Source organism: Pteronotus mesoamericanus, unplaced genomic scaffold (assembly GCF_021234165.1).
Source record: "Pteronotus mesoamericanus isolate MK-2021 breed Mesoamerican mustached bat unplaced genomic scaffold, CSHL_Meso_final contig_246, whole genome shotgun sequence".
NCBI lineage: Eukaryota > Metazoa > Chordata > Mammalia > Chiroptera > Mormoopidae > Pteronotus > Pteronotus mesoamericanus.
Window position 1 is genome coordinate 6,318,036 of NW_026555104.1, and position 14,971 is coordinate 6,333,006.

Genomic DNA, 14,971 nt, shown 5'->3' on the forward strand with positions numbered 1-14,971 from the left:
ATATTTTTATGATTCTGCTTTCTGATGGACAGCTTTCCAGAACATACTGCACAGGGACGCCTGCAGTGAGGGTGACTTCGCCTCTTTCTTGGTGACTCAGGGCCATTTGTGTGAAGATTCATTAGGAAGATGAATCAGCGGAGCCCGAAGAACTGGAGAAGGTACGGAGTGGTTTTCCCTGCACTCAGGTCTTTTCTTCTCACTCCTTTTTTTGAATCTAATAGGTAGTATTTTATTCTGTTTGTCAAGGCTAATTGTTTTCATGGCTGCCTCCTCTAGATTGGAAGGGAAAGTACAGACCACATACTATTAAGTGTTATCCCTATTTAATGCTTTGCTTGTAGTTGTTATTTTATTATTGAATTTATCAGGGTGACATTGGTTAATAAAATTATATAGGTTTCAGGCATACAATTCCGTAATACATCACCTGTATATTGTATTGTGTTTGCGTCACCCTCTTCTACCTCCCCCGACCCTTCCCTCTGATAATCACCATGCTGTTGTCTGTGTCTATGAGTTTTTTTTTCACCCCGACCCCTTTTCTCACAAAATAGCTTTCTCATTCTGTAGCTTTGAAGGGCTGGAGCTGTGTCCATTTGGTACCCTGCACCATCTCTCGTGGTCCAAACATGGCCTGGAGCATAGTGGATGCTCAAGAAACAGTGAAGGAGTACGTTCTCCTATGACTACTTTCCACGCTGGGCTGTTACCTGCCACTTTTCTCTCCTGTTGGCGTGTTGCGGCCCCTGGGCACCCCCCACCCCCAGTGAGATCCAGAGACGGCTTGTTGGAGCTGCGGCAAAACCACATGATCAGTGTAAGCCAGAGGTCTGCGTACACACCTGAGTGTCTTCGCTCCCTCGTCAAATATTAGTTGACTATATATGCAAATTGAGTTGTCCTCTTGATTCTTTTCCAGTGGTCTCTGTGTCTATTTTTATGCCAATACCATCCTGTTTTGATGACTTTAGTTTTGTAGTATAGTTTGAAATCAGGAAGCATGATACCTCCAGCTTTGTTCTTTCTCAGGATTGCTTTGACTATTTGGGATCTTTGGTGCTCCATACACATTTTAGGGTTTTCTTTTTTTTTCCTGTTTCTGTGAAAAATGCCATTGGAATTTTGATAGGGATTGCATTGAATTTATAGATGGCTTTACTATGGACATTTTAAACAATATGAATTCTTCTCAATGGGGAAAGTATTGTCTCTTCAATAAATAATATTGGGAAAACTGAATAACCACATGTGGAAGAATGAAAGGGGACCCTATCTTACACCACTCACAAAAATGAACTTGAAATGGATTAAACACTTAAATAGAGCACCTGAAACTATAAAATTCCTAGAAGAAAACAGGGAGAGAACTCCCTGATACTGGTTTTGGCTGTGACTTCCCGGATATGACAGCAAAAGCACAGGCAACAAGAGCAAAAATGACAAGTGGGAGGACATCGAACTAAAAAATTTCTGCACGGCAAAGGAAACCAACAACAAAATGGAAAAGGCAGCCTATGGAATGAGACAAACTATTTGCAAGTCATGTATCAGATAAGGGGTTAATATCCAAAATATGTAAAGAACTCATACAACCCAATAGAAACAAACAAACAAACAAACAAACAAACAAAACCAACCATTAAAAAATGGGCAAAGGATTTGAATAGACATCTTTCAAAAGAATACATGCAGATGGCCAATAGGTACATGAAAAGGTGCTCAACATGACCAATCATCAGGAAAATGCAAATCAAAACCAAATGAGATGTTACTTCACTGTGTTCAAACAACTACCGTCAAAAAGACAGAGATAAGTGGTGGTGAGGATGTGGGGAAGAGAGACCCTTGTGCACTGCTGGTGGGAATGTAAATTGGTACAGTGACTATGAAAAACAGGATGGAGTTTCTTCAAAACATTAAAAATAGAACTACCATATGAGCCAGCCACCTCACTCCTGGGTATATATCCATCCAAAGGAAATGAACACAGAATCTTGAAGAGATATCTGCAGCCCCTGTTCATTGAAACATTATTCACAACAGCCAAGACATGGAAACAACCTAAGTGTCCATCAAAGAGTGAATGAATAAAGATGTGGCACGCGTACACACACATGGAATCTAAAAAAGGCTGAACTCAGAGAAACGGAGCAGGTGGGTAGTTAGCAAAGGCTAGGGAATGCAGAAATGGGGAGGTATCAGTCAAAGGGCACAAGCTTCCAGTGGTAAGATTAACAAGTTCTGGGCATCTAATGTACAGCATAGGGATTATAGCTAATGATACTATATTATATACTCAGAAGTTGCTCAGAGAGTAGATAATAAATGTTCTCACCACAAAAAGAAAGGGTAATATGGAATGGGATGAAGTGTTAGCTAACTACAGTGGTATCATTTTGCAACATAGGAGTGTATCAAATCAACAGGTTGTACGCCTTAAACTTACACAATGTTGTATGTCAATTATATCTCAATAAATCTGGAAAAAATAAAAATAAATGTGCACATAAAAAATAAAGAGCAAAGTGCACGGCTTTGGCACATGCAATTTCTGTTGCTGTCATTGTGACCTTTTGATTCTCATTCTCATTAGAGGTGGCCGTTCCTACGGGGTTGAGGTGGCTAGAACGTGCCTCCTATATAAGTGGGTTTGACTGTGTGATGTTTTAAAATGGATAACCTGCTGTTTTTATTCAATTCCCATCATTTTAAGAAAGCTTTGTGGAAAGCCTAATAGGGCTGGCGTCATGCAAGGCGCCGGCTATGGGGATCCGAGCAGACCCCCCGCCCCACCAGCCCCGGCAGCCTGAGGGCCTGCCGGGCAGAGGACGCAAGCCTTTGAACTAGCCTCGCTCGCAGTGGTGGGACAGCTAAATTTGGTTGATGCTTGTGCTCATAGACCGCTCACGGTGCTCCTATCTGCTTCTCTCTCTACTAAGGTCTCATTTCATCCTTACCACACCCTGTGGGGCAGGAGGGGGTGTTGCATCCCCATCCTGCAGATGCAGAGCCTGAGGCCTGGAGGGCCCCAGACAACCAGCTAGGACCTGCGGGCAGCCTGGCCCCACTCCGCCATGTTGGTTTTGGCAGCAGGCAGCCCCTCTCGGCGCCCTCCCTCAGCCAGTCACTGAGACCTCTCTCTCACCTCTCCGTGTCTTTGCTGAATTGTCCTTTCCCCACGTCGTTGACTGCGCAGAGACGGAACTGGTAGGAGCGTGCGGGGACCAAGCTCTTCACCACCACTGAGGTGGCCTCGGGGTCCACACTGGCCAGGAGCACGGTCCAGGGGGCATCTACAGGGATGGAGGGGGGAGGCGAGGTGGGCATCTTGGGGACCATGCTTCTTATCCCTGGTTCCCAGCAGGGTCCAGCCTCATTTGGGGCTTGCAGAGGTGTGCCAACCCCTTTGGTCCAATGGAGGCCAGTCATGTCTTTTTGGGGCCCCTTAGCCTCTGTGTGTGTGTGGGGGGGGTGGTTACGCAGGGTGCTGGGGAGGAAGCAGAGCTCACAGGAACTGAGATGCATCGGTCCTTTCTATTTTTTTTTCCCTTTCAAATTGATGAGCTCTAGGCAAACTGTATTTAAAACACCATCCAAATTATGCCTGCTAATTTTGGAGTTCACAGCCTGGGGACTTGGAGCATAAAAAGAAAAAACAATCACCAGTGTCTAGGAGGCTTCTGGTGCAGCAGACCCGAGTCCTGCACCTCCTGAGTGTCTTGTAAAATTGCCATTATGACCCCAGGGGGCAGATTCAGATTCATCATTTGACAGCTGAGGAAGAGGAGGCTTCCAGGGGGAAGGGTCTGCTCAAAGGCAGAGGACTAGGAAGTGGGGTGCTCCAATCAAGCCGGCCTGTATGCCCCCCTCCCCCGCCCAGCCCGCTGCGCTGCGGTGGAGCGTGAGCCTTACTGTTCTCCGACATCTCCAGGACATAGCGGATCAGGGGGCTGTTGCCGTCGAAGGGCTTGGCCCACGTCAAGTTGATGGCCCGCCTCTCTGAGGTGCTGAGAGTCGCCACGGGGTGCTCGGGGGCGTGAGGCAGTTGCCTGGAGGAGGGACATGTGGTGGGGCCTCAGGTGAGGTCTAGAGCCAGGTGACACACGGGCAGCCAGGACTCAGATTGAACTTCCAGGATTCCTCGTGTTCAGCCATAAAACTTGGCTTTTGGGTCATGTACCTGCAGATCTTTCTCTCTGGCACTGGAGCACACCTGTCCAAAGCCATACCCAGACTCCCCTGCTCTTATAGGGGCCCCAACCTGGAAGGATGCTTGGGTGTGTCATGAGAGAAGGTGTGTGGTTCCAGGTCACCTGGTGGCCTGCCAAAATGTGGCTTCTCATTGCTGCCTACACCTGTTTGCTCAAGGCCTGGGCAGGTGGCCCTTACCTGACGCGCAGGTGTGCACTGCGCGAGTCGTTGCCTCCGGCTGAAAGCACCCGGCAGGTGTACGTGCCGATGTCCCCTGACCACGTCTGTGAGATGTGCAGGGAGCCGTTTTTGTCCAGGCGGACGCGGGGGTTGCTCTCCATGCCCAGGGTGGCTCCGTCCTTCTCCCAGACGTATCTAAGAGTAAGGCGAACCAATCAGTAAAGAGAAGTAGGGAAGTAGGGGTGCTCTCGGGGGTGCGCTCAGCCCAGGCTGGTCTGCAGGAGAGAGTTGCGAGGGTGGGGAGGGGACAGTCCCCGGCCATAGCCATTCTCTGGGGCCAGTCTTGGCAAGGGCATTGGGGAAGCCTGACAGCAGCCGCCGTCCATCTTCCTTACGGGGTGGGTGTGGGTGCATGTCTGGGGGAGTTAACACATCAAGTCATTACCGGTCATTTACACCTTTAGTTCAGGTCTAGGTCAAAGCCTTGATGCTTTTAGCCGGAAGCCATTGCCCAGCAGCCGGCACAAAAGATCTGGCAAAAAGGTATTCTTCCCAAAAGGTTAAAAGATTACAGCTGGAAAAAGAATGCAAGTTTCCACATAGACTACATTTTGGAATTAGTTCTATGAAGAGAATCATTAGATCAATGCATCACTGTGACAAAATTGGGACTTTAGTGTCCAAAAAATCACTTTAGCTTTGGTCAGTCAGTACAAAGGGGACTTGAGGAATTACACACGCGTCTGACAATAAGAAATATCTTCTCGGGAATTATTCCGGGGAAATACAACCATCATTGCCCTAACACACACGGAGTGCCAGGCACCCCCATCCAAGGTTGGTCAGACTGAGATGCTTTGCAAATAACCTATTACCTGATCTCCAGGGAGACAGGGTGGAAGGCCTGAGCCACAGGGTCCTAGAACTATCTGGGTTAAGAGAATGTAAGACTGCTATATAGAGAATGAGACTGTGATATTTTTAACCTAAGTTTAAAAAAACCAGGAAAGTAGCAAGTAGCAACAACAAAGGAAAAAGGAGAGCTGAAAAGTTTTCCCATAATGGGAGACCATGACTAAAATTTGTGTGTGTACTTTCTAGACCCTTCTCCCCTCCCCATAGGCAGCTGCTCTGCTCTGGACTCAGCTCCCCTGAGTCCACTCATTAGCACTGCGGTCCTGGGTATGTTTTTTAACATTCTGTGCCTCAGTTTCCTCATCTGTCATATGAGGAAAGTAATACCACCCACCTCACAGGGTTGCTTTAAGAACTATGTGAGTTCTTATCAAATATTTAGAATAGTGCCTGAAACACGGTACGTGATCAAAGCAGTTAGACATTCTTGTGCATTCTGGGAACAGCATATTTTTACGTAAGTGATACCTAGCTATCGGTCTGTAGACAGAAACGAGGCCCCTGTTACACCTGACAAGCTCCGGGGAGGCCTGCATGGTGGCCTTACAAACCCAGAGGTGGAGGGTAGCCACCTAGGATGGCCTGAACAGAAACATCCCTAACTGGAAGTGGGCCAAAGTACGCGGCCTTGTCCTAGGTCAGCAGCCTCCTTGACTAAAGGTCAATCTTCACCTTAAGTGAGCCCATTATCTTTTTGCATCTAAGATAACACACCTGTGAAATGCCAGAGTAATTTTCTTTTCCAGACCCCTCAGGGCACCCAGCACACCAGAGGGGGAGACCACAGGTCCCCCCACTGTTATCCTGTTCGCTGCATACCGTCTCTGTGTGCTGTGAATGCTAATCCTTAATTATCCAGTGCCCGCCAATGTAAAAAAGCCTGTGTCTCTGTTTCACTTTTTTCCCACTCCCAGAGATTTCCCTGCTTTGCTTTCTTCCCCCCGCTTAATCTACCTCCAGTGGATTTCATGTAACCCTCCTTAAACCTCCTCCTTTGATTCTTATGTATAAAATAAGCTGCAAAACTATGAATCTCTGGAGCATTTTCTCAATCCATTGAGATTTTGCTTCCTGGCAATTGTCAATTTGGCTCAAATAAACTCATAAAAATCCTCTACAGGTTTGGACGTTTCTTACTGCAATATATCCATCCATCTATTGCTTTCTCCACCCAACATAACATCATAAACTTGTTAACGAGGCATTTCCATCCCAGGGTTTCTGTCGGCTGCTTCAAATACGGATGCTCTGTGATTTATCCCATAAAGCTGAGGTCCAGTTTAGCTCCTGGTTTTCTGATGTTATAGTTAACGCTGTAATGAACATCCTTGCAGCAAAATAGTTACATACATTCTAGGTCATTTCCTCAAGGGTAAGTTCTCAGCAGTGCAATCGCCGAGTTAACTTTTCAGGCCTTTTATACATATTTATACGTTACCAAAAACAATCACCTTCAATTCATCTCTGGAAAAGAATTATCCTTACCAGCGTGGCTAGGATGGGTAGAATTTTGCTTAAAAGCATATCTTGTTGCAGAGAGTAAATTCTGCTTAAGAAACAACCTAGAGCAAGCAGACATTCTTTGTCCCAAGATGTGGTGCTGTAGGGAAGATATATCTCCAACTGTGATGTGTGTTTGTGGCAAAACAACTCAGCTAGAATTGAATGGGCAGTTATTTATAATTAGGAATATAAGGGACAGAAAAACAAGTGAACCACACCATGAAAAAGTAGCTAGCCAAATCTAGAAGGCAGGATAGTTTACAACAGTGGTCAGCAATCTATGGCCTGCTGTCTGCTTGTGTAAATAAAGTTTTATTGGAACATGGAAATGCCCACTTGTATCCATAATGTTAATGGGTATTTTTGCATTGAACTTACGGTAAAACATTTCCAAAATAACCTGTAATTACAGAGTAGTTGTGACAATGACTCGATGGCCCTCAGAGCCTAAAATATTTACTCTCTGAATCTTTACAAAAAAGTTTGCAGACCTTCGTCCTGTAGAACTGGGTTTAGCCAACAGATCAATAGCATGAAAACAAAATAAAAACAAAGATATAAATAAGGGAGGGGGAACTGTGTAGAATAAGGGAGACACACCAACCAAACCAACCAATGTGTACACCTTGTTTGGACACTGTGTTCAACCAACAACTACAAAGACACCTTTGATTCAATCAGGGTGCCTGGAGCAGACTGGTATTAGCAGACCTCAAGGAATTGTTGATTCTGTTAGGTGTGATGGGGGTACACGGTGGTTATGTTTAATGAAAAGTCCATTTCAGTAAGAAATTCACATTGACCTATTTAAGGGTGAAATTACATGTTTGAGATTTGATTTAAAAATTTTGTAGTCATAAAAATATGTGTGTAGGGAGACAGATGGAACAAAATGGGCAAAATACTGATAATTGTTGAGGTCTAGAGATGGGTACATGAGGGTTGATGATACATTTCCCTGTACTTTGGGGTATGTTTGAAAATTTCCATAAGAGTGTTAAAAACCCATAGGTCCATTTCTCTCGGGGTAAGACATTTCTGATGAATGGTTTTCAGGCATCCCTTCAGCTTGAAATAATATAGCTAGTCCTCAGGAAATCAAAGATGTGCAGAAATATTTTGTTACATGGACACTCATAATGATATTTCTTAACATTAGTAAAAATTTAGAAGTAGCCCCAATACCCTGCATCAGGGAATTTGTAACATCAATTATATGATACCCACAAAATGGACAACTGAATAATCATATAATTGAGTTTACACAGAAATTTTACTGATGAGAAAGAGATTCACAATAGGTTCTTAAGGAAAAAAAGCAGATGAGTAAACACTGTGTTTCTAGTTTTATAAAATGGCATCTAAATAGTGAAGCATTACTATATTTAATTGAGAGAAACAGGTAAATGTGCTTTTCTTATTCTCTCTCTCTCTCTCCATTTTTTTTGGGCTTCTCTGTATTTGCAACGCTGTCCTCCTAAAATGGATATCTGTTAGCTGTATAATAAGAGAAACACTGATAAAATGTTGATGAATATTAACGGCTGGAGGTAGATTGCTCAGATGGGGTCTGGATCGGGAGCTGTTGGGTAGCTTTCCATGCTGTTAACCGCCGCCTGCCCAGGCCGCTCTCCAGGGCCCCACTTTGCCTTGAGGATGCACAGTGCAGGAACGAGTGACCAGCATGTTTGTGTGACTTGGTTGTTCGGATCCCGGTGGCCTGTCCGTGCAGGGAACCCAGTGTGTCTAGGACAGAGTTTTTAATCCTGGCTACACATTAGAATCACCTTAGGGACTTGCAAAAGATACTGAAGTCTGGGGCTTACCCTGCCCCCAAGCCTCACCTCAGAAGGTGGGGGGCGGCCAGAGTCCCTCCCAAGTCCCAGGAAGATAGGGGGGTGTGTGTGTGGCGGGGGGGATGTGGGAGTGGCCTTGGCCACACCTGATTTGGGGGGTATGAGGGACCACTTCTACTCTCTCCTCCCACCTGGAAAAGATTGCCCGAGATGGGCAATTCCATTCTAAGGCGAGGATACCTCCAGTGACCTGGAGCAGTGACCTGGAGGTCGCTGGGGTCCTGGAGCACAGTCTGTGTGTATATTGTAACAGGTCTCCGAATCCCTTTGTTCATAAAGAATTGCACACAGAACAAATAAAATGTGCAAGTAGTTCCCAAATTTTAGTAGATAACATTTTTATAAATAAAAACCCAATTTATTTTAGTGTTACTGAATTAACATAACTTCTTGGCATAAAATTTTTCTATTAATGGATGCTAAAATTATAGCTACTATTTATTACGGGTCTGAGACCCACAGCAGCATTCTGTGGGGGGATGTGTGGGCTCTCTTAGAGGACCTTTCTACAGTTGGTATATTAGTTTTTAAGACAAAAATCTAACAAATTCAGGAATAAGCACATTCTGGGTGATCTGTTGACAAGGTTCTAACCACACATCTATGTAATTTCAAGGCTCCTGTTTGTCTCTGTGCTGACACCACATGATGACGGTCCTAAAGGGTCAATGTTGAATGTTAAATGAGGTGTTTCTCAAACTGGGGCCCGACATGGATTCTCTGAAAATAAACAGGCATTTGTCTCAACGTCTTGTGCCCCTTATGCTGACGTTCGCTTCCAGGGTCTCCATGGTGTGGCCATAGGCTGTCATATGCCAAGTGGCCACCAGATGGCGCCCCAGGATGCAGTTGCCTCTGGCGTGGATCGGACCCCTGCTCCAAGGGCCTCTGCCTCGCCCCTCCCAACCTCCAGGCCAGTTGCTTCACCAGTGGTATTGCCCGTAAAATACAAAAGCAACATGGGGGGAATATTTATTTCTAAGGAAGCAGTTAAAATTTTTACTTGGCATCCCGGAGCTTTTCTCCAGGCTTTAGTTCCCCAGGTGTCCCCACCTCAGGCTTTGGAGGGTCCTGGCTTTTCAGCCTTTCTTGGCTGCCTCTGTCCTGGGATGCCCGTCCCGGGTCTTTCCAGCGGGTTCCACCGCTTGTTGCGGAGGTCCTGGCTCCCACGGTGGGTGGAGGGGGTGGCCTCCGTGTGGGCCCTTTCCCCTCACGGTGTCTTTCCGAGGGCCGTCCCAGGGCCCTCTCCTGCCCCGGCCCTATTGCTTCTCCCGCACCTGTTCCCCGGGACCTCTCTGCCGTCCACTGGGACCTCTCTGCCGTCCACTTAGTGGGGGGAGGGTCTGGGAGAACCAGAAGCCCCAAATGCCTCTTTCTGCCCCTTCCTGCCTCCTGCATCCCCGCATTTCTAAGGTTGGGAGCCTGCCTGCCCCCACCCCACCCCACCCCAGGGCAGCCTACACCCCTTCCCCTCTCCCCCCTGACACTGCCCAATTCAATTCGAGCTCGTTCCATTCCCAAGGCATTTACTCAGCGGCCCCTCCGCCGCAGCTCTGCACCGGCTCTGTAAAGGGTCCCCCTAAGGATGTTCTTTGGCCCCACGGGCCATACTTCTTTCCTGAGTGTGGACACCTGCCCAGCTCCCTGTGACCCCTAAAGCTGCCCCCCTGCGCGCTTCCCTGGGGCCACAGCAGAGGGAGTACCTGATGGTCACTCGCGGGTCATGGGACACGCCACACACCATGGAGGCCTGCGTACCCTTGATGACACTCTGGTCCTGGGGAGGCTTGGTGATGCGGGTCCGGGCTGAAAGACAGCAGGGGGTCAGTGTAGTGAGAAGGAGCCTGGATTCCAGAATAATGCAGGAGAAGTAGGGGGGTGGGAAGGTGTCTGCAGGTGACCCAGCCTGTGTGGCTGAATTTGCGGGCGGAGGAGGGCAGGCCAGCAGGTGAACAGGTAGACCAGAGCGACTGTCCCAAAACGTTGAACAGAACAACGTGCTTCTGTGATATCGGAATTCTTGGGAGCCATGGACCTAGCAGGAGCTCATTTCATTTTGCTCCCACGAACCCACGCGAGGGATAAGAACATGGAAATCTGAGTAGGGTCAGGGTCATCTTCCCAGCACGTTAGCGGTCCAGCCAAGGAAAAAGAGGCTTGCCTGAGTCCTGGTCCAATGCACTGCTCAGTAGGTCACCGCCACCCAGCCTAGACAGGAGGCCCACAGGTATGTCTGTCTCGGGTACAGATCCCAACAGGTGCAGTCAGAGAGTTGGAAAGGACTCAAGAAGTTACCTTAAAGCAGGGGTCAGCAAACTCCAGTCTGGGGGTCAAGTCTGCCGGTGCGCTGACTGGGTGAGCACATTCGTACTAGATCACAGCCACACCCGATGATTAAGTATCGTCTATGGCTGCTTTAAAGCGTGAGTTGAGAAGTTGCAACTGTTTGGCCCACACATCTAAAATATTTACTATCTGGTCATTACAGAAAAAGTTTGCTGGTTTCTGGCCTAAAGTATATGAAGACGGCTGTCCATTGTCACCCCTACTTTCTCTCCACTTGGCCATGCACGGCAGGAGCTCCCCTCTATCACACGGCATCGGCCACAGAACCTTGGCCTTCCTGGTCTCTGTCCTCTGAGTTAATTTGTCCAAGCCCCTCTTGTAAGAATCCCTTGGTCAGACAGATGTGGGGATGTGGAGGTGCTGGCGGCGTGAGTGTGTGCTCCGTGGGGATCACGTGTGCTCAGCACACACTCACGCACAGACGTGTGACACAGCCCTTCTCTGCACACTCACCCCACACGACCAGGTCGGCCGAGGCTTCGTCGATCCCCCGAGAGTTGGTTGCCAAACAGGTGTAGGTCCCAGCGTCGGAGATGTGCGTGGGGCTGACAAGCAGGCTGCCCGACTCCAGGAGCGTGAAGCGAGGTAGCTGGACAGAGCCGCTGGCCAGGATGCGCTCCCCTGTGGGCAGCATGCGGTGGGCTCAGGCGGCAGTCCCGGCACTGTGAGGCTGCCCCCTGCCCAGACCACACACCCACCCCTCCTGCTCTGGGGTGCGTGGTGGCAGGCAGCCTCCCCGGTTAGAAATGCTGGGGGTGCTGGGACGGGGGCGGCGTCAGGGCTGCGGTGGGGGCTGAGGTTTCTGATGGGTGACGGGCGCAAGGGCACCTGGTCAGAGTGGGCAGCCTGGAGCCCAGGTCTCCTGATGTTTCCCACCCACCACACCGTCTGCCCTTCACCAGAGAAGGCCAGCGACTGTCTCCTGATGCAGCTGGCACCTGGGCTGGGGGGAGGGGCTGACAGCTCTGACAAGGTGGTGACGGGCATCCTGCAGAGGATGCTTCTGGAGAGTCACCTTCAGGGAAGCAGAGGAAAGTGAGGGGTGGGAGCAGCAAGGAGTGAGGGTGGGACGGAGAGGAATAGGGGACAGCTGTGGTCAGGTCAGACCTCCCTGTGCAGGGGGACCTAGGGAGGCCCAGGGCCTGGAAAGAGAGAGATGCGGGGGGCGCGGGGGAGAGCGAGACAGAGAGAAGGGACGTGCCATATGTGTGAGCGTGACTGAGAATGCAGGTTTCTGTGACTGTCCCTATTTTACAGAAAACCCCAGCTGCCTGCACGAGGGAACTCGGCTGAGTGTGTCTGTGGGCACAGCTGTGCAGGCTCGCTGAACTGGGGAGTGTGGTTGGCGGGTGTGTTCATTCCCACATCTAGGCACACACCTGGGTATGCTGACATCCATGCCACACATATTTATTGAGCACCTACTATGTACCAGCATCTGTTCTAGGCCCTGGGGAGACAGCAGTGGGCAAGACTGAAACGCCTGCCTTTGTGGGGAGACAGGCAACCAGCAAAATCAATGAGCTTGTTGATTAGAAGGTGGGACGTAAAGCAGGGAGGGGTCAGGGGGAGGGCCCGGGGCCCGGGGGCTGGGCGGGAAGGCTCACCTGAGCAGAGGCTTGAGGGACTGACCGTATATGTGTGTTGTGTACACGCGTGTTTGCGTGTGTGTGCATGGGAGACTTGCGAAGGTGAGTGTGTGACATCGGGGAGAGAAGGCGCGCGGGTGGGTGGACTTAGGCAGGGCTGGGCTCTGCTGGCTCAGGTGTCTGGGCCCTCCCACTCCCCCCACAACTACCCCCATAATGCTAACCCGCAAAGAGCTGGGTTCGTTAGGCCACACGCCTGCCTAGGCACCGTGCGGGCCTTTCCCAGGCACTTCCATCTAGTCTCCATGCCACCCTGAAGCACACTGAGGTTCAGAGTGAGGAGATACCGCCTCACCCCAGGTCACAGGTCTCAGAAGATGCGGAGCTGCGCCTCGAGCCTGACGCGGCGGCAGGTGGTACTCCCTGTGTGTGACGGCTGCCCTCTTGAGTCATGCACCGCACAGCCCTCACCGCTGTCCGTGGCGGCCCACCCTGGCTAGCTGCAGTGCGGGGCGCTGAGGACCGCCCCGGGCCGTCCCACGGCCCTCCACAGCGGCTTGGTCTCGCCTACCTTTCTGCCAAGTGATGGCCGGCCGGGGAGCCCCCGAAGTCTCACAAGCCAGCACCACGGACATGCCGTCGATTACTGTGCTGTCCAGGGGGCCCCTGGTGATGTTGGGGGCGATGCCTGCATATGGAGACAGCGGGGCCTCTCAGCTACACCCTGGGAGCAGCCCCCAGGTTCTCGTCCTGCATCTGCTACTCTGGCAGCTGTGGGTCCCACTTCGGGGAAGGATGCAGGTGCCTTGGTGGCAGTCCCACCATAGGAGGAAGCCTGGGGACCCCCGGGGGCTTTCCACATCAGCCACCCTGTGGAGGGACCCAGGCGACACCACTTCCCACCCGGCCTTGATTCTCAAGCCTCCATATCAGGGAAACCGAGGACTCCCAAGAGCAGCTCACACCCTCCTGACAAGGTAAATGGATCCATCCTTCACTGAACAAGACATGGAGGCTCTGGTTTCTTAAAACAGAAAACCGGCATGGCCAATGGGAGACCATCAACCGCCTCCTAAAGGCCAGCCCCGGAGGGCCCGTCACCGGGGTGAGCTGTGGTTCCTCAGGTGTCAGTGCAGACATTTTTGTCTCTCTTCCCTGACCCCAGCCTTCCAGGAGCCATCTGGTCAGGCGGGTGTGGGACCAGCCCCCCCGCCCCCCGCGCTCACAGAAGCTGCCCCACTCCGTCGCGCCTGCGGGGCAGTCCCAGCTCCCCTCTGCCCTGTGGCCCCTGTGGGTGTGGGCGGGGGGGCCCTGCTGCTGAGGTGAGCAGCCCAGCAGGACGCGGCATTTGCACAGAGCTTCAGCGTGGCCACTCGCGATGCCATCTGATGGCTGAGGCAGCTCCCTTCAGTGGGCAAGGCTGCTACTATCACTCTCAGTGAGACTCCTGTGGGGGCGGGATTTGCAAGTGCGGGGCTGAGGATAAAGTGCTGCTTCTCCTCTTTGGAGAAGGGAGCACGTCGGCTTGGCTGGGACGGGGTCGTGACAGCCTGCCCGGGAGGGAAGGGGGGACAGCTGAAGTGCCCGGGCTTCTCTCCAAGAGCCAGGGAACCTGTCCTCAGCTCCCGGGCACTGGGAGGGCAGGTAGGGACTGGGGGCCTCCTCTGGGCACAGGGCGCGGGGCTACAGGAGCAGTGGGCGTAAGTGGCTTGTGCCACCCTGGTGACTGCCTGCGGGACAGTCCTCTAGGATCCTATCTCTGTTCTCGAGAGGCCCCTGGCTGGGAGCAGAGCTTTGTCCTGGGTGGGAGGGGCTCTGGGGAAGGGCAGGAAAGGACTTACTGGTGACGGCCAGGTAGGTGGATGTCTGCACCTCGCCGGCCGTGTTGCGGGCAAAGCACTGGAACATGCCCGTGTCGTCGGGCACCAGTCCACTGATCTGCAGGCCCCCGTCCCCACGCTGCCGGAAGCGGCTCAGCCTTGCCACCTCCACCACGGCCGCGTCCTTGTACCAGGTGATGGAGGGCGGCGGCACACCTGGGGGAGAGGCGGACCCACAGTCAGCCACCTCCTGCATGTACAGTGGAGGCCGGAAGTCTGTCGGGGGTCCTGGGTGATCTGGTCTCTAGGACCTTCTCAGAAGCGCACTCACGGCCTAGGGAGCGGGGGAGGCCGTTTTCAGAGTGTCAATTCTCAAATTCTGATATGGTAGGCATTTCAGGAAAACGTTAAATGCCCTGGAGTTAGTTTAGTTAGGGAACGCTGGGCTGGACAAACTATACATTTTTTCTCAATATTTAACAGAGCCTCCTGGGTAGCCTGGGAACGTCCAGCTGGGAGCCGGTTTCCAAATCCACTCGACCACAGAGCCCCAGGTTGAGGAGGATGC

General features: G+C 51.0%; 1 protein-coding gene across 1 annotated transcript in view; it reads right to left on the reverse strand.

The window, feature by feature from the left end:
* SDK2 (sidekick cell adhesion molecule 2) overlaps positions 1-14,971 on the reverse strand; it is a 240,438-nt gene that overhangs the window by 59,834 nt on the left and 165,633 nt on the right. The window contains exons 9-15 of the mRNA XM_054572925.1: positions 14,425-14,619; positions 13,155-13,271; positions 11,448-11,615; positions 10,352-10,454; positions 4,393-4,569; positions 3,916-4,052; positions 3,149-3,296 (exon numbers count right to left, since the gene is read on the reverse strand). Of these exons, the coding sequence (XP_054428900.1) occupies positions 3,149-3,296; positions 3,916-4,052; positions 4,393-4,569; positions 10,352-10,454; positions 11,448-11,615; positions 13,155-13,271; positions 14,425-14,619 (1,045 nt within the window). The remainder of the gene's footprint in view (positions 1-3,148; positions 3,297-3,915; positions 4,053-4,392; positions 4,570-10,351; positions 10,455-11,447; positions 11,616-13,154; positions 13,272-14,424; positions 14,620-14,971) is intronic.